The 26,334-nt window shown below is 45.7% G+C and overlaps 1 protein-coding gene across 2 annotated transcripts in view; it reads right to left on the bottom strand.

The window, feature by feature from the left end:
* ARFGEF3 (ARFGEF family member 3) overlaps positions 1-26,334 on the bottom strand; it is a 1,236,769-nt gene that overhangs the window by 277,033 nt on the left and 933,402 nt on the right. For both annotated transcript variants that reach the window (XM_069608078.1, XM_069608079.1), the window contains exon 24: positions 12,850-12,972. In XM_069608078.1, the coding sequence (XP_069464179.1) occupies positions 12,850-12,972 (123 nt within the window). The remainder of the gene's footprint in view (positions 1-12,849; positions 12,973-26,334) is intronic.

The raw sequence follows: 26,334 nt of genomic DNA, 5'->3' as shown, positions 1-26,334 counted from the left end.
AGAGCACAGAGTAGTTTTGCGCACAGGCACATTTAAAAAATATTTTTTTTTTTACTCAAGCGTTGTCCAACATACGGCCTCGCGGGCCACATAAAATGGCTTGGCGGGCCGCACTGTGGCCCGCAGGCCGTAAGTTGGACAACCTTGCTCTAACCTATCAAATCCTTAGAGGGTTGGGCATTGTAGAATCAGCCTACCCTCCCCCTTTGGAAACACATAAATAGGGACTGCTGAGACCCAGAGAGAACACACTCTTTCCACTCTTCAACCGATTTCTTGCAAAGCACTCTGCCGGAAGACTCCAGAATCCAGATAGATCCAGAGGCCAGACTCTAGAACCAAGCTCTAGAACCCTGAAGCAAAGGCCCAATCCCAAAAGCTGAGCTCTTTTCAGCAGGCTTCAGAATCTAGCAACCTGATTCTCACCTTCAACAGCCGGGCTGAGCTGTTTGCTTCTAGCCAAGAACCCTGTGCTAGAACCGAGATCCAGACCCAGAAAGCAGAGCTGTATCGAGACCCGTAAGATCCAGTTCAAGAGGCTGCAGACCGCCGTGCAGTGCTGTGAGCAGAACCAGTGCCTGAGACCATCCGGTGGCGAGAGTGAAGTCCAAACCCTTCACCAGATCTTTGACAAGGCACATTCCATTCCAAAGCCTAGGAGTGAGTATCTAGTCTAGAACTGTCCTTTACCAATCTCTTAGTTTAAAGTAATCTTCTTCCATCCATTTCAACCTGTTCAAAACTGCATTATAGAATCTTGTGTCCATCCTGTAGATTCCAAATCTGTAAAGCGTGATCTGTCATTTGGAAATCTTGACTTTATTTCTGAAACTCTACCTTCACAAAAACCTCCGTAACTTTTGAACCACACGTCCTAGAACCGAAATCTAACTGTCATCTTAAAGCTAGGATCCTAAACTTTCCAACAGACCCATTCCAATTCATTATAGTTTTTCCCTAATCGCGATTTACGCATGCAGAAAAATTGCCACGAATTGCAATTTAGCTCAATTTCAACACCTCAGATTAGCTGTTTCTTGTCTGCAACTGCTGAATTTCGTTTTCAATTTGATAATCATTCATGAATCCTTGCTAGTGTTGACCTGAACCAATCTAAAGTAATTATCACTGGTGCTGAATCTCCTTTAGTGAATTAAAATCCATTTAGCATATTTTCACTTTCACTGCAATCACATTCAAAAGTATTTTTGCCTGTTTTAAAATCCTTCCTGTGTTTTCTCTAAGCTTGCTGGGGGGACTGGGATTGAATTGCATTGTTGATTAATATTCCTGAAAACTGTGTGGCCTCATTTCCATCTCTTCATACTGCATAGTGGGGGGGTGTGAGTAGTCACAAGGGGAAAAAGTGATCATATTATCTTTTGATTGAAACCATATCAAGTTTATTTCTGTGTTGCATTTTTCCCATTATTGCATTTCCTTGAACCATAAAAGTATTCTCTGCTACCTTATCCTTCCTATTCCTAGTCCTTACTGATTAAAGAGATTGTGATATTGTAATATTACCCATTCTTGATTACCGTCCATATTCATAAGTGTGCTATTCAAATACTATTTTGTTCATAAAAGTGTGATATATATATTGTTTAATTCTTCAAATAAATCTTTTTATTTGCAAAACAAACCTATTTCTTGGCTCAGTGAGGTCAGGGGGATTCATTCTCTGTCACCGGCCCTTGCATGACCCTTAAAAGTGGCACAGATATGTGGTGTTATCAGTGATGTCATCAATGACATTTGTGATGTAATCTTTCATGTACTGGGTATTTGTCATAGCAGTGCATGGTGGTGGCCCGAGTTAAGGTTGCTTAGCTTACCATAACTGGTGAATTTCTAGGGTTTTTCGGTTTTACTTGTAAGCATAACGTACCTTCATCATAGTTTTTTCGTTGAATTTCAAAGCTTTTTTATTAGTGCAACTTAACCATAACGTCCCTTTAACAAAGTTTTTTCATTGAATGTCATGGGTTTTTATTAGTGCAATTTACCCATAACGTCCCTTTTAACAACGCTTTTTCAGTGAATTTCATGGGTTTTTACCAGTGCATCCTAATTTGCTATAATTTACTAATATCATAATTACCCCAATATAGCAACATTTTTCTCCAATTTCTCCAATTGTTCACCTTAAAACTCTGCCAATCCCCACCTTCTAGCATCATTTTTTTTAAAATAACTTTTTATTTGCATTTTTAAACAGAACCATTCAAACATGAATGTAACCCCCCTCCCTGGTTCAACAGTAGTCCATGCTCGGGCAGGATCCCCTAAGGTGCACTGATGCCTGGTGTTAGCAGTCCATTCCGGGTATCTCCTTTGTGCTTGCCCTGCCTGGGGCTATCCCCTTATTCCCAAGAGGCACATGTTCCTTGGGAACCACATTCCACGCGCCCTCTCCCTTAGGTATCCCAGTAGCCTTGACCAGTCTGTGCGGAAACTTTTGTAATCCCCTTGGAGGGAACAGGTGAGACACTCCAGAGCGACAAAGTTCCAGATTCTCGCCACCCATTCATGGTCCTGTGTGGGGGCGGGGGGACTTTGGACTTCCATTTACGCCCCAAGTACCAATGCAGCCGCCATCATCATGATGATGTAGAGCTTGCGACCCGGCTTTGAGGGGATTTCCTCCAGTGTCCCGTCGAGTCCTATCATAGCCAGGCCTCTATTTCCTTTGCCCTTCACCCCAGGACCTGCTTGATTGCCTCTTGTATGCCCTCCCAATATCTTTCTATCTTGGGGCACTCCCACCATATGTGGCTCCATGTTCCCTCCCCAGCGCATTCCCTCCAGCAGAGCTGCAAGGTCCCCAAATACATTCTGTGCAATCTTGTTGCTGTTAAGTGCACACTGAAATAGCAATTTTACCCAGATCTCCCCATTTTGGAGGGATCTTGTGAGTCTGAGAATGTGCGCCCATAGTTTTGTCCAATCTGTTTCCGCTATTGTGCACCCGGTGGAGACCTCACATCTTTTCATGTAAGGTCTTGGGATCACCTTGCCGGATATTAGATGCTTGTATAAGGATGCCACTACCTGTCTGTCCCCAGAGTCCGTGTTTAAGTACTTTTCTTTGAAGGGGGTTAATTGGCATGCCCCTACTTTTTTCATGGTGGGGTGGAGCAACCAGTGCCTCATTTGGACATAGCTATATCACTCCCTCTCGCCGAGGGCAAAATCTGACCAACACTGGTCGAACTGTTTGACCTGGTTCCCATTGATCATGTCTCTAACCTTTAGGCATCCGCCTTGTTGCCAAGCTTCGAAAAGGGCTGTTTTGTGTCCTGGGGTGAACTGTGGATTGTCAAATAGGGGTGTAAATGGGGATGTAGTGATATGCACTCTCTTCGCCGCCTCGTCCCATGAATCTCCCACAGTACTCCCTCCAGATCTAATCCTGTGACTGCTCGGTCCATTGGCCTCCAGATCTTCCCCCGGTCATCGTTTTGCCAGTCTCTGACGGCCCTCATCTGGGTAGCCAAGTAGTAGGCCCTAAAATCTGGTTCCCCATTCCTCCTCTAGTCATCGGCAATTTCATAAGTTTAGCGGCCACGCTTAGAGAGAGCTCTGTTATTCCACACAAATGTACTCGTCATTTTGTGGATGGATCTGAATAGGGCCGGCAGAACGTGGACTGAGGGGACTGAGAAATGATATAGTAACTGCAGTAAAACCACAATTTTCAGGACATTTAAGCGCCATAACCAAGTTATAGATAAGGTGCCCCAATCTATAATTTTGGTTATGCGCTTCTCCTGGACGGGCGGGTAGTTCTCTTGGTATAGCTGCTCCACCGATTTGGCCAGTTTAATTCCCAGATAGGTTATGGAGTGTTCCACCCATCTATATGGGGTGGTCCTTTTGAGGTCTTGAGCAACCTTGTTTCGGAAGGTGAGATTCAAGATTTCAGATTTACTCGGGTTTATTTTTAGTCAGCCCACCGCCTCAAATTGGTTAAGTTCCCTTTCTATCGTCCCAAGGGAAAGCTCTGGTTGGGTTAAAGTAGTAAAGAGCATATCATCTGCGATTATGGGGTGTCCCTCCCGCAAACGTAATTCTCGCGATTGTCCTTGTTGGCTCTCACTGCAGCTAGGAAGGGTTCTAAATGAATTGCGTACATTATGGGAGAGAGCAGGCACCCCTGCGTGGTTCCCTGCCTGACTACCACTGGGTCCGAGATTTGCCCATCAATGGACCACCTGAGGAGCGGCTGCTGATAATTGGCCCTCCCTCAGCTCACAAACTTGGCACCAAATCCTGTCCATAGTTGTGATTAGGAATCCCCACTCCACTCGATCGAAACCTTTCTCAGCATCTACTGTCATGAGGAGAGCAGGGATTCCCTTCTTGTGTGCTTTTTCAATCAGGTGCACGATTCTCCTGACATTGTCCCCGCTCTGCCAGCCCCTAATGAAACCTGATTGGTCTGGCAGGACTAGCCTATGGATCTTGGCTTCAATGTTTATTAGTGACATTGGACGATAGGATCCGCACTCTGTGGGATCCTTGTCTTTTTTGGGTACGAGGATCACTTTCACCTCTTCCATGGATTTAGTGATGGCCTTGTCTATGTCGATTTGGTTGAACAATTCTGTCAGATGGGGTATTAGCGTTTCTTTATGTGTCTTGTAAAACTCAGCGGCAAAGCCATCTGGTCCCAGGGATTTATTAATAGGCAGCAGCTTTATTGTGGCCTGAACGTCCTCCCTGGTTATGTCCTGTTCTAGGGCTTCCCTGTCCTCCTCTGTTATTCACAACAGATAAATCTTATCTATGTAAGATTCCTGTAGTGCTGGCAGGGGATTGTCTGAACTGTATAGCCTAGAGAAGAACTGGACAAACTCTCGATATCCTTGTTATTGGCACTAATCTTAACTCTGTTGACTTTAATTTTCAGGACTGTTGTGTCTTTTTCTTCCCTCTTCAACAGTCTGGTCAGTATGCTATCTGATTTGTTTGCTTTGATACAGTATTTTTGCTTCAGGTGTAATAGATTGCATTCCACCGCCCTTGTTTGTATTAGGTCTAACTGGCCCTGGATGGCACTGTACTCCCTTTTAGTGGCTGAGCTCTGAGATGTTCCCATCGTGGCCATTATCTCCTTTAGTTTGGCCTCTAGACGAGCCTCCACCAGCCTCATTTCCCTATCTCTTCTTGCTTTGACTGCTATGATTCTCACTCGTATTGTTGCTTTGAAGGCATCCCATCTGACCTGTAGAGTTGTTTACTCGACCCCGTTGGCCTCGAAGAAAGCCCCAATTTCTTCTGCAATTTCCCAGGTTAGAGTGTCATCTATAAATAAGGGGGCTGGGTACCGCCACCTCCACAAGCCAGCTGGGCCCTGATTTCTTTTTAGATTGAGGGTTATTGGGGTGTGGTCTGAGAGTATGATCGCACCGAGAGTGATGCCTGTTGATATTCCCAATAGTGCTCTTGAAACCCAAACATAGTCGATTCTAGAGTGTGAGCGATGGTCATGCGGGTAGAAGGTATAGCCCTCGTTGTCCCCCTTCTAATTCCCTCCAAGCATCTACCAGCGCCAGTTCTTGAATTTTCCCCCTGATGTCCCCTGAAGATCTACCCTGTAGCCTTAGCGGGTTGTTGCTCCTGTCCTTAGTGTGGTCCAGCGCCATGTTGAAGTCACCTGTTAATATAATGGGTGTTTTCGCAAGTTTTTCGAGTCTGGTGAGCACTTTTTGGATGAATGCGTCTTGGCCAGCATTTTGGGGTGTACAGTGTTGCTACTGTGTAGGCCTCCCTACTCCCTGTTCTGTATGTCTGTCTCCCCTATTTATTTAGTTCCCGGAGTAGGCTTGAAGCCGCCCCCTTGGATGCCTCCTCCTCTCCCTTTTGTGCCCCCTCCACTGCGAGCCTGCCACCACTCTGGACCTTCCCCTTCCCCCTCCCTCGGCTCTCCTCCCCCAGACTGGGCAGATTCAACTGGCCTCTAGCCCCCCTCGAATCCTTGTCTCGAGAGTTGAACCCTTGAGTTTCCCCAGGCGTGCCTCGTGTGGAATTTCCCAATCCCATTCCAAGAGTCTCTCACCTCCCCCTTCCCACGAGGCCTCTGCAGGTTTCATTTGTTTAACATTAATGCAACACAACTTAGCTTGACATACGCCCTCCCCAGGATAACTTTTCGAACGATGGTCCCTCTTCTTGCTGCGGTATCAATTCAGGGCTTCATCGGGGGTTTGCAACTTGTCTTGATCCTTCCGGGCAGGCGGACCCCTGAGTGGTGGATGGTTTTCCCCTTCTTGGACCTTTTTGCCCTTACTGTGGACAATTCCCATGGCCTACGGGCGCTATGTTGGGTGGCCGATGAGGTGGCTGATGGGTGGCCTTCGTCTTCGAAAACCAGAAGGGTTGCTCCTTGTTCATATGTTGTAATTTTTTGTTGCTTCCCCGGCCAGTCAAAGAGCACCCCGAACGGGTGGGTCCATCTGCAGCGAATCTCTCTGTCTCTCAAGAATGCTAGTACTGGGCCCATTTTCCTCCTTTTGATGAGGGTAGAATGTTCCAAGTCCTGGTAGAGGTATATTTCAACTCCATTTTTGGTGATCTGTTTTGCCTTTCTGGCGTCCATTTGTTTCTGCCCTACGGTGGTGATCTTGTCCATGATCTCGCTGAGGAAATGTTTAAGTGAGGACTGCGTTAGAGGTCTGTCCTGTTCCTCACGAGTAGGGTCTACCCCTGAGTCTGAGAGCCAGTCTGTTGTGGGGTGCCCCGGCGTGGTTTGCGTTTTTGGCCCATATCTTGATTAGCGCACCTTCCTGAGTCTTTTTGGAGCTTCTGGCCGCTGGCAAGGACTCTTTGCTCCTGTTTCTCGACATTGTGAGCAGATGTACCCTATGCCTGCGTCCAGGTCGGATCGGTGTGACCCCTGCGCCTAGGATGCTCAGGTTGGTGCTCCGGGCTCAGAGGAGCCTGAGGCACTCCCTTCCGTGCAGCCGGGTTACCCAGTTGAGCGTTTTCTCCTTATCAGGTGCAGTGCATCTATTAGAGGGGGTATGTTCGACTCTGCACAGGGCCAGCAGTCCTCTATGGTGTGCTCCCTCCGTGTGGGGGGAACCTGCGATTATGGCAAGGCGGGGTAGCCCCCTTTGTCTCTAAATTGCTGCCTTTTTACTGGTAAGGTGTGCGCAGGCCGTTCCCCCTCTTTCCGCACAGCGGAGTCACTATGTGTGGGATGCCTGGTTGTCCCCCGGGCTGAGCCTCTGCTTGGGGTCTGGTATGGCCCTACTCCATTTCTGCTGGGAGCCCAGTTGGCGGCTCCGGTCCAGGGGTGCGCCTGTGTCTGCCTCTGTGACTGTCCCAGCTCTCTGTTAGGAAGGGGAACCTCTCGACCCGAGGGCCTTGCGCTGCCCAGGGCCCCCCCCCAGGAGTGGAGGGCTCTGCTTCCTTTGGTCTGGCAGATGGGGGCTTCAAGGAGGCTCCCCCCCGCCCTGCATGGGCCTCGGCTGCTCAGAGTGCCTGAGACATTGATTCTGGCGTTCCGCCGCCTTGCTGTTACTTGTCACTTATGGCCGATGAGCGGGTCTCCAGGCCCGCCGCCTCTGAGTCCACTAGTATGAGGGCTGATCCTGGGGGGGCACTGTGCCTGCCAGTTCGTCGCCTTGCCCAGCATATTCATTTTTACTGGCAAGAGGGGCGGCGTCGGTGGTGCTCCTCTCACCTCAATGTCCCTTTTCTCTGTCTGGCCCCCTCCTTACCGTTACTACGTCGGAGCACAGGACTGGCCGGTCTGCATCGCCGGCAGCCCGCTCAGCTATTTGCTGTGTCCGGTGTTCTGCTACCTGCTCCGACCTGACTGTTGAGTCCGTTGTGTACTCATCCCTTATCCCGAGGGCAGTCCGTGGCCCTCTGATGAGTTACTGTGCCCATCGGAGCCAGTCAGTGCAGATCGGGCCACCAGCCTTTCATTGCTCAATTGAGGCGCTTCTCGGTGCACCTGTCCCCTGGGAGTCAGGGCAGCAGTCCGCCGGTTTTGGGGGAGGGCAAGGGTTTGTTGCACCCACCCCCGTGACTTCTTCCCCCTTACTGCCGTAGTTCCTCGCTCCTCGGGTCTACCGAAGGCTAAGGCTACAAAGGATAAATGCATTGAGTGCATTGTACTCAGTCCTGAACAACCTAGGCAGTACTCCTACGGGACCAACTCCATGCAACGCCACATCAAATCCAACCACCGGGATGCTCTAAGAAAGGCTGTTTGATTTTCAGGAAGCAGTAGACTATCTTCCTCTGCCTCCTCTTCCTCAACCAATACTGCCACCACAAACGCTACTCCTGTGGGGCAGAAGATCCCACCATTTACCTTGCAAGCCATAAAAGAGGCTGTTGATCCAAATCTTTAGAAGACAACACTCCCCTGTATGTACTGCAACACACCACTCTCCAGGGCAAGCAATTTCAAAGTGGTTTTGAGGCTGTAAACATGGAGCATGAGAAACACTGCCCCCTACCTTAGAAGTAACACACACGCAACATCTTTGCCTTTTCCACCTGCCCCTACATATTAGTACTTGGGGCCTCTTCCCTCATTTTCCTCCCACCTTACGTTCTAACCTCTCCTGCAAAAAAAGAAATGCACATAAAAAAACAAAATAAAGGTTCCTTTAGGAACCACCTTTCACAGTTAATTAGAGCAACAAAAAAAATCTTATAGACTCCATCTACTTAACATTTCTCAGTAAAGTATATAGACTTAATAACATTTTCCAACATTTCCATTAGCATTTTGTGTTATACTAATGGAAATAATTAACATGGCATTCATCCCCCGTTCCAGGGACTGGAATGGGGGATAACGGCCCGGCAGTCCAAGTTATTGGCCCAAGCGAAGCAAGGGTGGATAACAATGGCTCGGGACCATTATTCCTCCGTTCCAGCACCTGCAATGGGGGATGAAGGCCATTAGCAACGCAGGTTTCCAAAGTGGCAACCCGGGGTGCTAATAAAAAGGATTGTTCTTCCTACGCCTATGGCGTCCCGCTGTAGGAAGGAAAATCCTTTTCCAAGATGGCCACCGTGGAAAGGGAAGGCGGGGGTCCATACAGAGCCCCTCTACCCTTTCCATGGCAGCCTGCAGAAGGCAAAGCAGGAACCCTATGACAAATTAAAACAAGACCCTTTTTTTTCCCTTTCAAACCTATCCCACTTTCGAAATAACTTTACCACATAGCCGGTCCCAGGTGGACATGGCCACATTAAGCCCATTTGTCGTCCCTCGTGGTCATGGCCAGTAGCCAGATTGTCCAGGTCATGACCTTATGCCATGGCCCAGACAATCTGGCCACTGCCCATGGTCACATGCAATACCTCAGTCATCAAAGGTATATCACTATTTTTTGTACCTACATTATACTTGTCGAAAAATAAAACTCGGGCACATTTGCAAAACCATGCTTTAAGATCCTTGCCAATACTCCTTACACGAATTTGCTGGAAAACCGCCCAGGTTTTATTTTTTTCAAAAATGTCAAAATGTACATACAATAGTCATATAACTTAGCCCCCACTTGATAAATACATTCAGACTTTTTACAAACATTCAAGGTTGGGTCTGTAATCTTTCTGAAAACTTTTATCCTCATTCGTCAAATGGCAACAAAGTTATAAGCCATTGAGAAATGTTCAGACCGCCCCTCTAATTTAGCCCCCTCTTGACAAAATCCCACCAAATTTTAGAAAAACATTTATATCTAGATCTAAAATATTTTTGCAAACGTTTGTGTAGATTCGTCAAATGGCACCACATTTCTAAGCCTTTACAATATTTACCGACCCCCCCTCTAATTTTGTTTCCTAGTGACAAAACAGCTCCACACTTTCCAAAACCATTTAGTATCAGGTCCAGAATAAAATTCCAGAATTTCATGCAGTTGCATTGAGTGGCGCCAAAGTTATAAGCCATCCATAAACTGCTTTTCAACAATGCAGTAATAGGCATAGATGTCTCTGAACATCTAAGTGTTTGCAAACATCACAGGACTGTACCGAACATCCAGACTGTTCCCATACTTCACGGATGAAAAACAGCAGTTTTTTTGGCTTTTTAAGGCCATATCCCATCCCATCCTCATCACCCCTCAACTCACCAGAGATTGCTTCATAAGTTTGACCAGTGGAATGTTGTGTTTTTTAATATGTTTTTACTGCGATGTTCGCGGACACTGGCGGATGTTCGCAAATCCAACATGGCGGGCGTTTCCAAAAATCTGACGCACTTCACACTTTTCACCATCCAATCAGTGGGCGTGTCCGATGTCCATGGACATCACGTCAATCTCTAGACCAATCGATGCCTGTCCGTGGACCGAACAGGGAAGTGAGTCCGCAGACCGAACCCAGATATCACCAATTCTTTCTGACCTACTTTTGGGCCGTTTTATAAAAAACCACTGGACGGATTTACACCAAATTTACAAAAGCACGCTTTCGGGACCAAACCGCAGCTCCTGCCGCAAATTTGGTGAAAATCTATCCATCGGTTTGACGGTAGACGTGAGCAAGTACTGCTTGGAGAGAAAATAGCTACAGCATTAAACTCTGGATGTTTGGGATCTGTGCCTAGCTCAGATACCAAGTGGCTGATGCACAAAACCATGCCTTTCTGAATGTAAACTACGATATGTGAAATGTATGCCTAGGGATGTTTGAAATGTAAGATGCCTGTGGAAGTTTAAAACCTAATGTATGGAATTCAAATACACAGAGAACCTGTCCGCATTTCCTATAAATACAAGTGCAAAGTCTACCTGCTGCATACAGTACATATATATATATATAGATTTTAGAAAATTGTGTATTCTTCCCAAAATACATTTTTTCTTCAACAATATTTGCCAATGGATGGATCACACATTGTGACAATGGGCTATTTTGGTTCATTGTCCAAGGTTTCTGTACAATTAATGCTTAGATCATTTAGCTCTAAATAAGGTGTGCATAAAACTGCAGGCGATGCATTGGAATAGGCTTTAAATAACCACAAAGGTTCGATGGTGTGATTGGTTCATTAGTTGCCATTGCATGTACCCTGGTCCGCTCCTGATACAACCACTGGAGCACCCAGATATGCAAATGTCATTTTTATGTGTGCCTACGGTACGCATTTGGTGCATACATTGAGTATAATTACTGATTTACAGACATGTGTTTTCAATTGTGTCAGTCACACAGGATCTCATTTTCCATTTGGCAAAATGTTAATGGAAGGAGTAAAAGCCTTGTGTAAGGTGTACACCCTTCCGTTAACGTCACACACCATTTTCATGCATTTGTATGGTGGGGAGGAGGGGCGGAACAGAACCTGCGTTTCCGCCATCTCCCTTCCTCTCCAACATGCAAATTCCTTAGCATTTGCGCTGGCATGCATTTTCATGCCGGTACAAATGAGGCGGATCCCCACGGAGCCCCGCAGCATTATGCACCAGCATGAAGCAGGCACACTTAATAGGGAGCATTGTAGGCAGCATTTCGAATTAAAAAGCTACCTACCATGCTCGGATGGCATTCAGAATTTACAATTACAATTAAATGCTGCCCCTGCCATGCGCACATGGTAGGCAGCGTTTACTCATTTACATGGCGGAGTGCAAATATGCAGGGAAAAAGCCGGCATACACACACGTGCCTTTTACCCTGCACATTTGCACTCTGACCTGCAAATGACCAAAAAGCAGCGAGCTGCCTACCTGTATGTCCAGAGGTAACAGCTCCCCCGCCGCACAATTGCACAATGTAGCAAAATGAGCTCCAGTGTTAACATGTGTGTATTTATTTAGAAAATCTGCACATATATATTAGATATGCGTAATAAATGTTTGCAAATCAACCAGAGAGAACTGTGTGTCTGTCCAGCTGCCAATGTTAAGGGGTGCCAATGTTGCGGCCTTCAGGCCCACACTTGGCATTGGGAAAAGGGGTATCTTCCCTGTTACAGTAAAAATGTGGAAATGAAAAACATTATTTAACATACCAGGTTTCTTAAAGAAAAGAAGAATAAAATAAAGTAACATAGGTTTATACAGTCATACATTTACTACAATCTTTTATTTACTTAATGAGGAGAAACAGAAAGCAGAGATGACAGAAAGAAAGACCTTCCTGGTGAGTCTGGTTGTGGTAGTCCATGCTCCATCTCCTTCACAAATTGGCTGGGAATTGCCTGCACATAGAGCAGGCCCAGAAAGCATCTCCAGAAGATTACAGTTTCTTTTGGTTTATAAACCATGTAAAACATGGCATGTTGTTTGCATTAACATCTCTTCCAGTGTGTACATGTATGGATGTGTGTGCTGGATTTACATAGCGAAAACCTAGCTGTTAAGCAACAGTGTGAAGTACAACAAGGGGATATAGTAAGAGGGTGTACAATTAGAAGGGTACACTTGGAAGGCCTTGGAGAGATAGAGTACAGTGGGCTATAGGCAGTGGATACAGGCAAGAAAGGAAAAGGTGATCGAGCTTGTTGGCCGATCCACAGCCGTGCAATTTTTATGAAAGTTTTACAACAAATCATGAAACAATTTCGACCACATTTTCCACATGTTTTGTTTGCATATATTTTCCCGGCTCTAGAAAGCATCTGTAGCATGAATATCCCTAGCAATTAACAGATTTTGAAAAGGATTGTGTTTGCGATTTGAAAACCCTTTTCATACGGGCTCCATTGGGACATCTCACATCTTTTGTGGTCGTGAAGCACATAGGACTTCATTACACAATTTTGTTACTGACTGAGAACATGATACAGAGGAAAGACCATCAATTCTAAATATCTTCACATTTAAGATGACAAAAGGTCGGAAGCCAAGATATGCAACGTACCCAATCCTTTGACAAACTTCATAAGGCACATTATGTAGTCGGTGGCAGCATTGGCAAACACTTGAATGTTGTCAGTGTTCAGGAATGCTTCAAAGACATCAAAAACTGGAGCCTGACGTTTCCCTGTTAGGAGATGATTACCAGGACAAGAAGTGTTAAACAATGCCCTATGCCACTTGATGCAAAAAACAGGGGCTTCACCAGTTCAAAGTTTGCTTTAAGAGTTGCCAGGGTTGTGCCTCACATCAACATTATCACAATGGGGTACTTGCCAATCCCATGTGCGATCCTTCATGCGTCATTAATAATCAGCTCTTAAAACAGAGCTACTTAAATCATGTATTCATGCACGTTTGGGGGAACACTTGAAAAAGGTTGGTCTTATGAATTAGCACTAGTTTTAGAAAGATAATCCCACTGAGGTGCACAGCACTGTTTATATACCTACACACATTGAAAAAGAAGCTCCATTTTTTGGAAGATATTTGAAAAACATATATTACATGTCACTAACATTTGTAAGAACACACAATCTTGGCAGTTTTTAATACATGAATGGGTGACATGGTTTCACATCAATGTATTTGCATAGGGGACATTTAATATGTGCATTTACAACAATTATACTCATTGTAAGGGAACACGCAAAATATGCAATAAAAAGCATAATGGGTATAAATATTGCTCTTGTTTAAATCAAATCATACCAAAACCCCGATGCAAACGCATAAAGATGTAAATGAACAGATATAAAGACATGGAATCCTTGAATGTACCGGAGAAGTGGAAGGTAGACTTTGATGGAGTTTTCACGAGAGAAATTCAGAGTCACAAGCCGAGCAAAACATACACACACACGCACACACAGTCTAAATTCAGATAACAGGTGCATAAATCCCGTAATATGATAGCACAATGACCCCCATATTGTGAGTTGCAGCAACATAAGCATGGTACTACAGCAAACCATTCTAATCCACTGGTTACTCTGAAACAGCAGTGATTATTCATTAACAAATATATTTGAAGAAATACAAGCATGGAAAACAATAAACGTGGACCCAAATCTTCTAGTAAATTATATAATGAAGAGACTACTAACCACCCTTGAGCTTTCTGGAACAGTTATAAGAAATTAAAGAGTGAGTACATTCACTTGAATGGAATCTACAAAGCAATAAGATGGGCTCAGGGCGCTGGGATCTCCTGACAGTTTTCAAAACATCTTGATTTTGTTTCCGCTGGAACAAAGCCAGCGTATCAGCCTGATAAATCTTCAGGGCTCATTAATGCTGCTCTTTGTCCTACAAAGTATAAGACTCCACCCTTTTATTGGTCAATTTACACTTTGGGGTAAAGTCGACCAAAAGATCAGACGATTAGAGAGCTGAGACCAATGACCAACCCATCATCTTCTGGAGATATCCTGAGCTGGTGGATTATAGGCAATAGTGGTCAGATAACCTGCTGTGACAATTGTCTAGCTCACCGCAGACAACCTTGAAGGAGTCTCAACCCTGCATTCTCATAGAGGCTATTGCAATAGCAATTGTTTCAGGCACACACTATAAACCCTGTATTCCGGGGTGCGAACAGCAGCATTATTCTCATAGGTCGGTGGCATTGTACATGTATACCCTTAACCTATGTGCGCCTCTGGTTTGCCAGGATCAGGTTGGAAACTGTATAAAAACAATATTTTTTACTTTCACCTTTGTAAAGGAGATGATATTTATTTTGCCCATCTGCCAAAGGAGGATACCGTTGTCCGTTTTTTAATATCAACTGGAGGTGGCTGTCCCAAAACGAATCTCACTTAATATACTAGCAAGAAATAATGTGTCCAAAAGGATGGACTTATTAGGAATACTCATATAGACCCAAGTGTTATCTGCTTACAAATACATGACAGGGAATTTGGTGAACAGAGAAATCAGTGTGGTCATATTCACGATATAAAGGACTGCTGGGCCCGGTGACACTTTGGGGATCCGCAAGTATTTGGAATGATTGAAGAGGAAGTTTCCAAAACACTATAGAAGTTGTGATCTGCACTGGCAAAAGACTGAAGCATTCCAGAAGTAATGAGTTTTTCATCATATCAAAATGGGGCAAACAATGAATGAATAAGACTAAGATTGTTGCATGTGCTCAGGACCGTACAAAGTGACTCATCCCAAACTTTGAGTAGTATGGAATCCAGATTGTTTTCTCTGAATTCAGAGTATGGGAGCAAAGCGAACAAGTACATCGAAAAGTACCCAAACTTCAGCCTCATGTATGTCTTCATAATTAGAACTTTTATTCTTTTTCTTTGATGACTGTAGATCAATCACCACCAAATGGGCCCTATTTAAAGACAGGCAGATTCAATGTGCACGGCCAATAAATTCAAGTCACCGCACAGCAGAACACGCAGGCACAGAGATAATAGTTTAAGCATATAAAAAACACATTGATAATTAAAATTCCAACAAGAACTTCTTTTAATATTAATTTACAGATCATAACAATGACAGCAAAACTGCGTTGTTTGGATCTTGAAGAAGGATGGCACATAAAGATGGAATTCTCACTAGCCAAAAAATCGAGCTGATCTTTTGAAAACTCTGTCAATATTTTGTAATGAAATCGTAGCTAGCAAAGTATTCTGATGTCCGGATATAAACAGTAATGAAGGAACAGTTTTGCATTTTTTTCTCCTAAACAATATATTTTTTTTATAGCAGAAGGTTTTGTGTAGTTACAATATGTTTTGTAAACATTGCAAGAATTAATTCTTTAGATCTGTCATAGTATTTCATTTATTGGCACCCTGGCTGGGGCGCTCCCCAATCAAGGAGTTCGGAACATAGGCTGTATTGTTGAGAATAAGCCCGCGTTCTGAGGACCTGCAGTGCTGCACGCCCCTCACTTTATGCCTCCCTTGCTCTCCCCTTCCTCGCCATGCTGTATTAACACCCGTGAGTAAGCAGATGCTGGTGCTAAAGGCTAAAATAAATTATGTATTAAAAAAAACCTACTTCCTTTCAGTCAGTTCTGCGACGCTGTGTGTGCGACAGCGAATCTGCTTCCATTGTTGATGACGTATTCGTAATGACTGAAGGTAATTACATTTAAAAATAATTTTCTTTAGCCTCTTGCCCCCGTGTGGGCTTATTCACAGGTGCTACTGGTGATATACAGCGCATCGGTGCGCCATGCCTGCCGGTGATGGCACTGCCACCTTCTTATGTGATTTTGTTAACCGTATTCATAGTCTTCACATTCTCAATCTAGCCTTCTCACAATTGACTCTACTTAATTCAATTATCTCTACATATGTAACACACGCTCTTGGGGTTATGGCATCTCCTGCCCCCAGGCTTTTGGGAAGCCGACCAGGCTTACCCTTTTCAAAAACACTTTGCCCGCAAAACACTTAAGATTGCCCTAGCACATCTCGATGTCCCTCACACACCCACACCTTACATATGCACTGTAAGATACTTTCAATTTCTTTCCTTCCCCAAATCACTTACATATGCTCCTTTTTTTTATTGATAAAGCACACTTTTACAGCCACAACACAGCCTTGCATTTGCTCTTTATAACACAATGGCTTCCTGGAGACTATGGTCCTGCAGTCCTTGAGTAGAACAGATGGCTCCTTAGCACGGGCAAGGTTTACACGCTTTGACTCCAATAAGGTGGTAAATTGGTGCAGTATGAAAATAAAATAATAATAATAAAATACACATGTTGTATTTATAACATTTTCTGTTCGGTATTTCTTTTTTTAATTCTTTATTTTACTTTGCACATTTGCAACTTATAACCAAACATTACATCACTGCTTAGCCTTATTGTCGATTAGTGCAAGTAGTTTTACTTTTCAATGACCCTCCCCTGGGGGTTGCAGACCCCCATCACTACCATCCCTCACGACTTGAGAGTAATCATCCTCATTGGCTCAGTGTGTGCCTCAGTCCCTCACCCCTATCATTGGACCCCCCGCCCCCCTGCTCCCACGGCAGTATCAACTTCTGGCCGTGAACAGTATTTTCTGAGGAAGGGAGCCCATTCCATTTCCCTTGCGGGGTGGAGATCGTGAATGGCTCCTGTGAGATTTTCCATTTTGTATACTTCCCTAGCTTTGATGGCCCACATTGCATCACGTGGTAACTCGGGGCATTTCCACCTAATTACCATAAACACTGTGGCTGCCAGGAGCGTGGGAGATGTGATGAGCCCTCTTCCCCCTCCTCTAGGCTGAATAATACCAGCCAAGGATCCCTGGCTCTGAGTATCCCGTTTAATCCTTGACCCATCCCAGTAACTCCTTCCAGAAGCACTGCACCCTCAGACACGGCCACCACATGTGCCAGTAGTCCGCTCTCTCACCACATCCCATCCATCATGATGTATCCACTCCGGCATACATTTTTGAAAGGCGGTCTTGGGCATATTGCCATCTATACAAGCGCTTCAGGCTGTATGATTTAGATTGGCAGGCTATCAATGTCCTATGCGCGTTCCCACTGTTGCTCATCAAGCTCCCTCCCTAAATCCTTCTCCAATCTCTTCTTTAATGGCTCTGTCCCTCCTCCCCTTATGCCCAGCAACTGTGTATATAAAAGATATCAGGCCCTTTGTAGATGTGACAATACTGAGAATGGTTTCTGTCACATCAGTTCTCTCTGCACACTCTCGCTCCATTTCTCAGACAACACCCCCTTCGGCCGAATCAAGTGAAAGATGGAGAGCACCTCCAGGTGCAGCCCTGCCTGTAGTTCTGCCAAAGTTATAAACTTAACCAACTGCACTACCCTCTACGGCCCTGCTTCAAACCACTTTTAGAACTGTAGGTGTTCCAGAATGTCATCTCTGATGGGAGGGGGGCCCATATATAGCTTAGTGGCGATGGCCATGTGGTTACACCCTTCATCTCCGACTTCACCTACCATAATCTCCACAGTGGACCCAATGCTCAATGCTGCAGCGCCTTATGGGGTATCGCCATTTTGAGGGCCCAACCACTCACAACTGTTACCGGGCTCACCATATAGTTTTCTGTCCCTACCCACTACTTTTCTGTGTTCTCTCTCGGGTGAGGCACCAGTGCCCGGAACTCACTGCCCTGGAATAGTTGCACATTTCGGGAAGTCCCACCTCTCCCCACCACCACCTTCCTTGGGTTGTTTCAGGTTACGTACGGCACCCTTAGTTTCTGCCCCTGCCTCAGGAATGGATCGATTAGACCTTTAAGTGCTCCCTTGACATGTCATTGGGGAGCATCTGGTAAAGGTAGAACACCTTTGGAAGCAGCGTCACCTTAACCGCATGTAGGCATCCTAGCCATGATGGGGTCATATCAGGCCATCTAGCCAGGTCCGCAAACAGGGTATTTAGTAGAAGCAGGAAGTTACCCTTGTATAAATCTTTGGTGTCCTTTGTTACGTTTATACGTAAATACTTCCTCAATGGGAATTCCCAAACTTCAGAGGTTTTCCCCTTTTGCCCCACCCTCTCTACTATACGGAAAGAGTACCGACTTGTCAGTGTTAACTTTGAAGCCTGAAACCCACCCGCATTCCTGCTGCACATGTAGTATGGCCGGAATCGTAGTCAGCCGGTTAGCTAGATAGAGGAGCATGTCATCTGCATACATGCTTACTTTATTGTCAGCCTCTCCTACCCAAATTCCTTCTATCCTTCCGTCTCCCATAATAGAACCGTAGCAAACCTTTTTATAAAAGCCTACAGTATATCTGTCCTCCCCTGGGGCCTTCCCACTAGGTAGTCTGTTAATTGCTGCCAGCACCTCCTCGGCTGTGATCAGGACTTCTATGGAGAGAACCTCTTCCTCCCTGAATTTCTCCATATTCAGTCTCCTCACAAATTCGACTGTTTCCACCTGATCTGTGCCCCCCATGCTCGTATAAAGCACCTTGTAATATTGTGCAAAGCATTCCGTAATTCCTTCAGGTGTCGTTTCCAGGGTCGGATTGGGACAAGAAATAGGCCCGGACACCCAAAAAAAAGTGGCCCACCCCTCGCCCCAAAAAAAAGTGGCCCACACCTCGCCTCAAAAAAGTGGCCCTATCCTTGCCTCAAAAAAAGTGGCCCTCAAACCATCATCTGTGAATCCTTTAAAGAAAATGCTACTTATGGAGTGTCTGTTACATTACAACACAACTCATAAAATAACATAACTTTGCATACAGTTCTGTGACAGGGTCCACAGCTCCGATGGCGCAGGAGTGGCATGAACCTACCACCCACACTGCAGTTTTGGGACCTGCTGCATGTCGATGCTTATACAGGGCTCCACAATCCCAACAGGGAAGGAGGGTTAGGGTGATGATGGTTTGCTAGGAAGGTGGGGTAGGGAAACCGGAATGAGGTTTAGCGAGAGGTTATGGATAGGTTGGGGCTGTTAGGGTAAGGTTTTGATCACTGCGCACACTTCCAGCGAGCTGTTACACTCATAGAACACACGTCCCTGCTTCTGACTCTACACAAATATACACAATTTATTAGATGTATAATCACCTAACAACTGCTCAATAAATAAATAAATAAATACAGGGAATGAGAGAGAGTAGAGAGGGGGCAACCCATTGTATCTTCTCCATCCCTTCATTTTTGGGTTGGACAACTTAACTGATTACTTGCAAAGAGAAGAGGGCCTGGGTGTATAAATACTGCCTCCTCTTTGTATACAAAGAGGAGGCAGTAACGTTTAATAACAGACATCACTGCACCAGGGAGGCCACGGGCAAGAACTGTGAGCTTTGTGCATCCAAACATGTCGATGTTGTAATTGGATAAAGAGGGGTCTCAGGTTTGTGATTCACACAGCACACAGGTGTGACTGACAACTTGTCAGTGTATAATTACAGTTGGCTTCTGAAAAATGTGAACACATGGTCTCAGAGAGCAACCGATTTAACACCTTGAAACCGAAACATTGATGATATTCTTAGCTGCAATGAGCAGGAATATTTCATCTCCGACTCAGAGTCACAGCATCACGATGATCAGATTACGGTTTGGAGCAGGATGCAGAACAGAGTGTTGGTGTATGGCAGTTTGATAACATAACTATGCCCCAAGTCAGCTGAGAAAGGGGCAACCTGAGTTTCTCTGCATTCTGGTGCTTGTAGTTTTATGCTCCCATTACAAATGCATTGTATCATTGCGGTACCATATATACAATCCAGTAGTATGGTAAACACTACAGAACACTAGCCGCCCCAAAAACTTTGAAGTGTTGAGCATGCTGTACTCCCCAAATCACCATAAATGAACCCAATGCACTCCAGTATTGAGTACCTGTCCCAGACTTTTGAGTAGCTGCGCTCATGCAAGCAGCAACTTGCATCCCCAGGTCATTATTTATTTAAGGGCTTTGGGAATTGTTTTGCACTTTGTAAAACCTCATTAACATAAAACACCCACCAGGGGTGGACTTCACTGGGAACCAAAAGAGGCCCTGGAAATAATTTTCAAAAGGGCCCCATATTACACTTTTTCAGCAAGCCCAATCATTTCCTTATGAGAACATGTGGAAATAAAAGTTGGTACCACCCAAAAGAGGCCCAATGTGCAGAGGCCTCCCGGGAAAGTCCACACCTGCATTCATGACTGACAGAGCTAAGCTTTTAATTGGGTGCAGACATTTTAAGGCACTTGCAAGACTTGGTGCTCTACCCCTGCTGTCACCTTTAGACAAACTGAGTGATCAACATTAAGATAAGCTACGTGTACATTGTGCTACCTACATGTCTACTTTGCATAGTTGTGTTACCTACATATCTAGATTGCATACTTGTGTTACCTACATATGTAGATTGATTCATTGTTTCAGCTGCAAGTCTAGTTCGTAGCAAATCCTGTGCAATTTCAGTAACCATCAGTCCCACCACTTAAATGACACGTTGTATACCAGCACAGCATATGCATCGTTATTCTTACCTACTGCTCACCACTATGCCCAAAGCACAGCTAAAGGGACTCTGTGCATAACCTGCATATCTTATGCACAGATAATGTTGTATGTGTTAGCTTCGTACCAATTACATTACTACAATGACTCACTACTATATAACATATAAACCTACTGCATAGCTATATTACCCTTCTGTCTACCTGCACACCCAGGGCGTACATGCCCAACAAAAGCACAGTTATAAATCACATATTAACTACATAGCTTGATTACCTCATTGTGTTGCCTGCACAACAATTAGTTTCATGGGCTCACTATATTAGTATCTACTTACCAATTGCATAACTAGAACAAGTCACTCTTTTACTTGCATATAAACTGCATAACTGTATCAACTCACTGTATTATCCCTTTTCAATTGCATAACAGAATGACATTGTATTACCCACATACCTAGATTAACTCTTTGTATCAATCTTGATTTCTTGTATTATCTGAACTAATATCTAGATTAACTCGTTGGAGCTCATGTTCATGGAAGCGTAACATAAGAAACATGTGCAAAAGCCGTGGGTAAGGCTTTTGCGCATGTTTTCTTAAGTCACTCACGGCCCATTTTCATTGATTTGTATGAGGGAGAGGAGGGGCAAAATGCAACTTGTATTTCAACTGCCACCCTTCCTCTCTGCCATACAAATACTCCAGCAGTTGTGCTAACATGGCTTTTCATGCCAGTGCAAATGCTGGCATGAAATGGTATCTGCCGGCTGAATGAAACAGTGCAAAAGTGAACTCGTCCGTGCAAATGACAAAGATTTGCCTCCGGGGAGCAGCCTACGCGTATGTCAACGTGACGACTCATCGCCGTAAAATTACAAATTGAATGAAAACCAGCTCCTGTATTACCCATGCTCCAAATGCATAGCCAGGTTAATTCAAGTGTACTACTCAGATATCTATTGCACAGCAAAACTGTCTCACTGCTTTCCTGCACATCCTGTTCGCAGCAAAGCCATCATGACATTTGGTCATACAAGCTGCATTCCAGTCGCATGCCTAGACTGTCTCAGTGTCTTTCCAGCATCTACACTCCTCCCGCATCAATTAAACTGCATGTCTACTTTCACTGAAATACCAGTCTAACTCACAAGAGCCATCTTTGGCCACTGCCAAGCGAAAACAACGCCGCTTGACATCTAGCCATTGCGCAGCAAAACCTAGTCACTCACTGCAATAATAGCATGCATTGCTAACTCTTACGGCCGGCTAAATTCACCTCACCTTTAATGACATTATGCACGGTCTGAGTAGTCAATCGTAGTCTGAGGCCAACAACAAAAGTAATTCTTAAGAATGACATTCTTATAGTCCCGTAGATCAACAGGCTACACATTTGAGTATCCCATTACATAGCCGTTAGCCAGGCTATTTCAACAACCGACTCATTTAACTGCAGGTTACCTCCCCTTGCACTGTTCAAGTATCTCCTACACTGCCAGATAAATGATTTAGTATTAGGCGAGCTACAGGGAGTGCTTTTATCCACCAAGAAGGGGGCCACTTAACTTTCACTAAATAATGCCTAGGAATTCCATTCCATCCACGATCCATAATCTAAACCTCAAAGAGAGGTCTGCAAATCAAACAAGAGGGCCTCTGGATCTATGTCTGTATGCTGGCAACAAAAGACTGACTGTGCAGAATCTAGGACATTAAGGCCGACGGCCGCCGACCCTGCAATGCCGGTCTTTTGGTCCCCAGCACCCTGTACTACTGTAGCAGGCTGTTTCAGGGGTCCGGCCTACGCCCCCAGGAGTGTCCCCCCAGCCCCCAACCTCATCCGCTGTGCAGCCCATTCTCCTACACTTACCTGCTGCAGGATCCGGTTGCCTTCCAGTTCCTCATTGCTTTTTATGCAACAAACAGTGCCTGTTGCACACAGTGCCTGGCTGCCTGCAGTGCACCTGTCCACCTGTCCACCTGTCCTCAGTGCAACACAGACTGCCAGCCAGTGCAGTGCCCTGCCCTGCTGCTGCACTGTGTGCACGGCTGTGTCTGTCTCTGAGTGAGACTCGGACTCTGTGCAAAATCATGCGCAGGCGGGCGGCAGGCAGCAAGAGAGGCCCATATTCACGTGACACTGACAACACTCCCACGTCACGGAATTGACCTCTCTGGCACCTCCAAGTCTCTGTGTGCGGGCGCTGCTGCCTGCATTAATTGGTTTTTAACTTCCCTTCCCCCTGCGGCCCCAGCCCCAGGACCCGGCCCAGGCACAAGTTTCTTGCAACTTAAAGTACTTGTTATGGCCTCAGCCCATGAGCCCAGCCCCCGCTCGGCTCACTGTGCTAGAATTAGTCACGGATAATTCATAGCACATTCGTAGCACTTTTTTTCAATTGTCTCGAGTGTCGAGACAATTGACAAAAAGTGCTACCATGGTGTCTCTCCATGGCCTGGCTGACTGGGCCCTTGACGAATGCATGCAAATAACAATTTGCAAAAAAAATCATCAAAGCAAGGTAACAACGTGTAAACACACACACGTTGTTACCTTGCTTTATTGCTGCAGTGCACAGGGCCAGCCCAGTTCCCGACGCACATGCAGTCATGCACTCAAAAAACACCTGCCAAAAACCGGCCCAGGGGGTGGCTGATGAAAACTGCCCCCCCAGGTGCTCAAGGGCCATCGGCCAGTGGCCGATTGGCCGATGAGGCCAGTCCGACGCTGGTCGTTTCCAACAGCCCCCTGTCGTCCCTAACCCCGTCAACCCACCTTTCCGCTCTCTGCGCCCTTAATCTTGCCAACAGCAGGGTGTCCGCCTTGTCCCTGTTCTCATAAAACTTCTGTTTAAGAACTTGTAGATTCTGAATTGTGTCCCCCCATTCCCATTGCTTTCGATTCCACCCTTTTCTGCTACAAAAGCTCCATATCCACTTCTGAGTATCGCCCTTCTCTATGCATGCTCTCCTCCAGCTCCACAATCTTCCTGCAAAGTCTGTCCTCTATCAATCTATGCTCTCTTTTCCTTCTTGCACCTTCACTAATCAGGTAGTCCCTCCAGGTTGCTTTACCCACCTCCCACAGTGATATTGTCTACATCCCCAGTGTCATTTAGTATTCCTACATTGTGGCACCAAACCGTGTGGTAAACGGAGTCTCTACAAAGGGAGTCGTTACATCTCCAATGAGAGTTTACTTTGCTTAGCTCAGCAATATCCAGCACCATTCCAACCATAGCATGGTCCGACCATCTCACTGGATGAATCTCACAATGGTGCACCCGCGAGGCATGTTCTTGACTAAAAAGGAGATAATCTATGCATGTAAAGGTGTCATGTGGCCTAGAGTAGAAGGTGTAACTCATCTGGCCAAGGTGTGTTGCTCTCCAGACATCAATATAACGCCTATCATTAAGGGCACTCCCAAATGCATCATCGTGGACCAACCTAACCATGCCCATGTGTCCTTACCATCAAGAGTCTGCTCCACTGTGTGTCTGCCTAGGAGTTGAAGTCTCCCCCAGCTATTACCATACTGCATTGTACGGCCAGTATCTTATCCAGTGCCACTGTGTAAAAGGTCCTCTGACCCTCAAAGGGAGCATAAACTGAGGCGAACACCACCCAGGTGCCATCTAGCTGACCGTAAACAAGAAGGAGTCTACCCTCCATTAATGCAGAGGCCTGCACGTGTGCCATGCAGAGGCGTTTATGTATTACTATGCCTACTCCAGGTATCTTTTAGTGTGCGAGTTGAGGCCTTCAACATTGAGAGTCCCTATCTGAAATCTGGATTCTCCCCTCAGTCCCTTTGTCACATCTACCATAGAGACCCTGTTCGCCCTCCCATTGTTCTCCTGCTCCCGCCCTCGACTATTTGTGAATTTCCTCGTGTGCCTCACTCATCAAAGTGTAAACTGCCCCTTCTGCCATTGTTCCCCATCCCTGTAAAACAACAGTTAACGGTAACCATTAAACTTTACAAATGATACACAACCTGACCCCTGTTGGGAAGCCCTCTTCATTGCAAAGGGCCACCCGGGGTGTTCTGACCTGCTGGGATTCATAGTCTGATCGCTGCAGTCTACGGTATCCACGAGTCATGTGTGCAGCTGTGGACTGAGCGTCATGTTAACGACCATCACAGGTGTTTGGTGAGGGAGGCACCACTTAGCTTCATGAACTTCCCGCCCACCTTAACCCTTCTATGTCTTGGGAGTCCTTCAGAGGGGTCTGGGTCTGCATGCTCCACACAGATATGTTGACTGTCAGTCTCCTCTGTGTCTGGCCCTTTCTACAGATGCTACAAGACCTGGTCCACTTATATTCCACTCAGCACCCTATACTCTTCCTTTCCCATTTAAAAGTGTAGGTCGAATGGGTAGACCCACCTGTACCGGACCCCTTTCCCTGCGAGCCATTGATCCAGGGGTGGCACTCTCTCCTGCGCACCAATGTCATTCCGGACAGGTTTTGGAAAAGTTATATCTTGGAGCCCTTATAGTCTAGCTCCCACACCTGCTTTGCTCTTGCTAGCACCGCAGTTTTCTCCTTGTAGTGTAGGAACTTAACAATGACAGAGCGAGGACCCCTTCCAAATGCTCTACCTCCTCTATGGGCTCTTTCCATCTGGATTACTCTCCCCCCTTCAGACTGAAACAGAAGGTTCACTATCTCTCCTTCCTTTTATTTTTTCTCATCTTGTTCCAGACTCTACTCTATCACCTGTACTCCTTTACCTCTTTACTTCTTTCTTCCAATCATGATCAATTATTTTTTATTAACGTGGGACAATTCTTTTATGCGACTTAGATGATTCTCAAGGAGAGATAAAAGGTTTTTTGTATAACCCATAATTTTTTTTTTAAATGGTCTCCTGTACCTTATGTGCCACCTATGTGGGGGTCATACTGTCTTACTCTGCCAGGCCGAGTATCCGGATATTGTTGCTCCGTTCTCGATTTTCAAAATCATTTTGCTTTAAGGTCATGTCCTCCTCCAGCTGCTCCAAATCTGTCATCCGGGCATCCAGCCTCATTTCTATCATGTCTACATTTAATTGATTGTTTTCCAACCTTTCCATCTTTCCCTCAATCTTTTCCACTTTGCCACGCAGTTCAGGGATGGAGGTCTGCATGTCTCCCCAGAGGGCCTTTATTTCAGCCAGCATCCCTGCAAAGTGCTCCCTGGACTCTACCCCCACTGCGTTCGTAGTGAGGGCCATGTCCCCACGATCACTCTTGCCTCTTCTCTTCAAAACCTTTGGAGTTAAGCGACTGCCAACTTGACCTTACCTCTGCAGGGTGTGGGGCCCTCCGTATGTCCTTTCACCAGCACCAAACTGTGGGCAGTCGTCCCGGGATCGGGTCCTGTGCCCCGAATACCTCCTCATTTGTGTCTGGTTTGGGCCCGGCAGACACCAGGGTCTTTTGCACTGTGGGTCCAGTAGGTCCTAAGTGGCCTTACATAGCCTTGTGGATGCCCCTCCCATTTTTGGCTACAGGTGACCTTCCCCTGCCCTGTTCCCTCACACAACTGTTCTGCCCTAG

Source organism: Ambystoma mexicanum, chromosome 4q, assembly GCF_040938575.1.
Source record: "Ambystoma mexicanum isolate Mex_15411 chromosome 4q, UKY_AmexF1_1, whole genome shotgun sequence".
NCBI classification, from domain to species: domain Eukaryota; kingdom Metazoa; phylum Chordata; class Amphibia; order Caudata; family Ambystomatidae; genus Ambystoma; species Ambystoma mexicanum.
The sequence above is the reverse complement of the archived record's forward strand: the minus strand, read 5'-3'. Positions and strand labels throughout refer to the sequence as shown.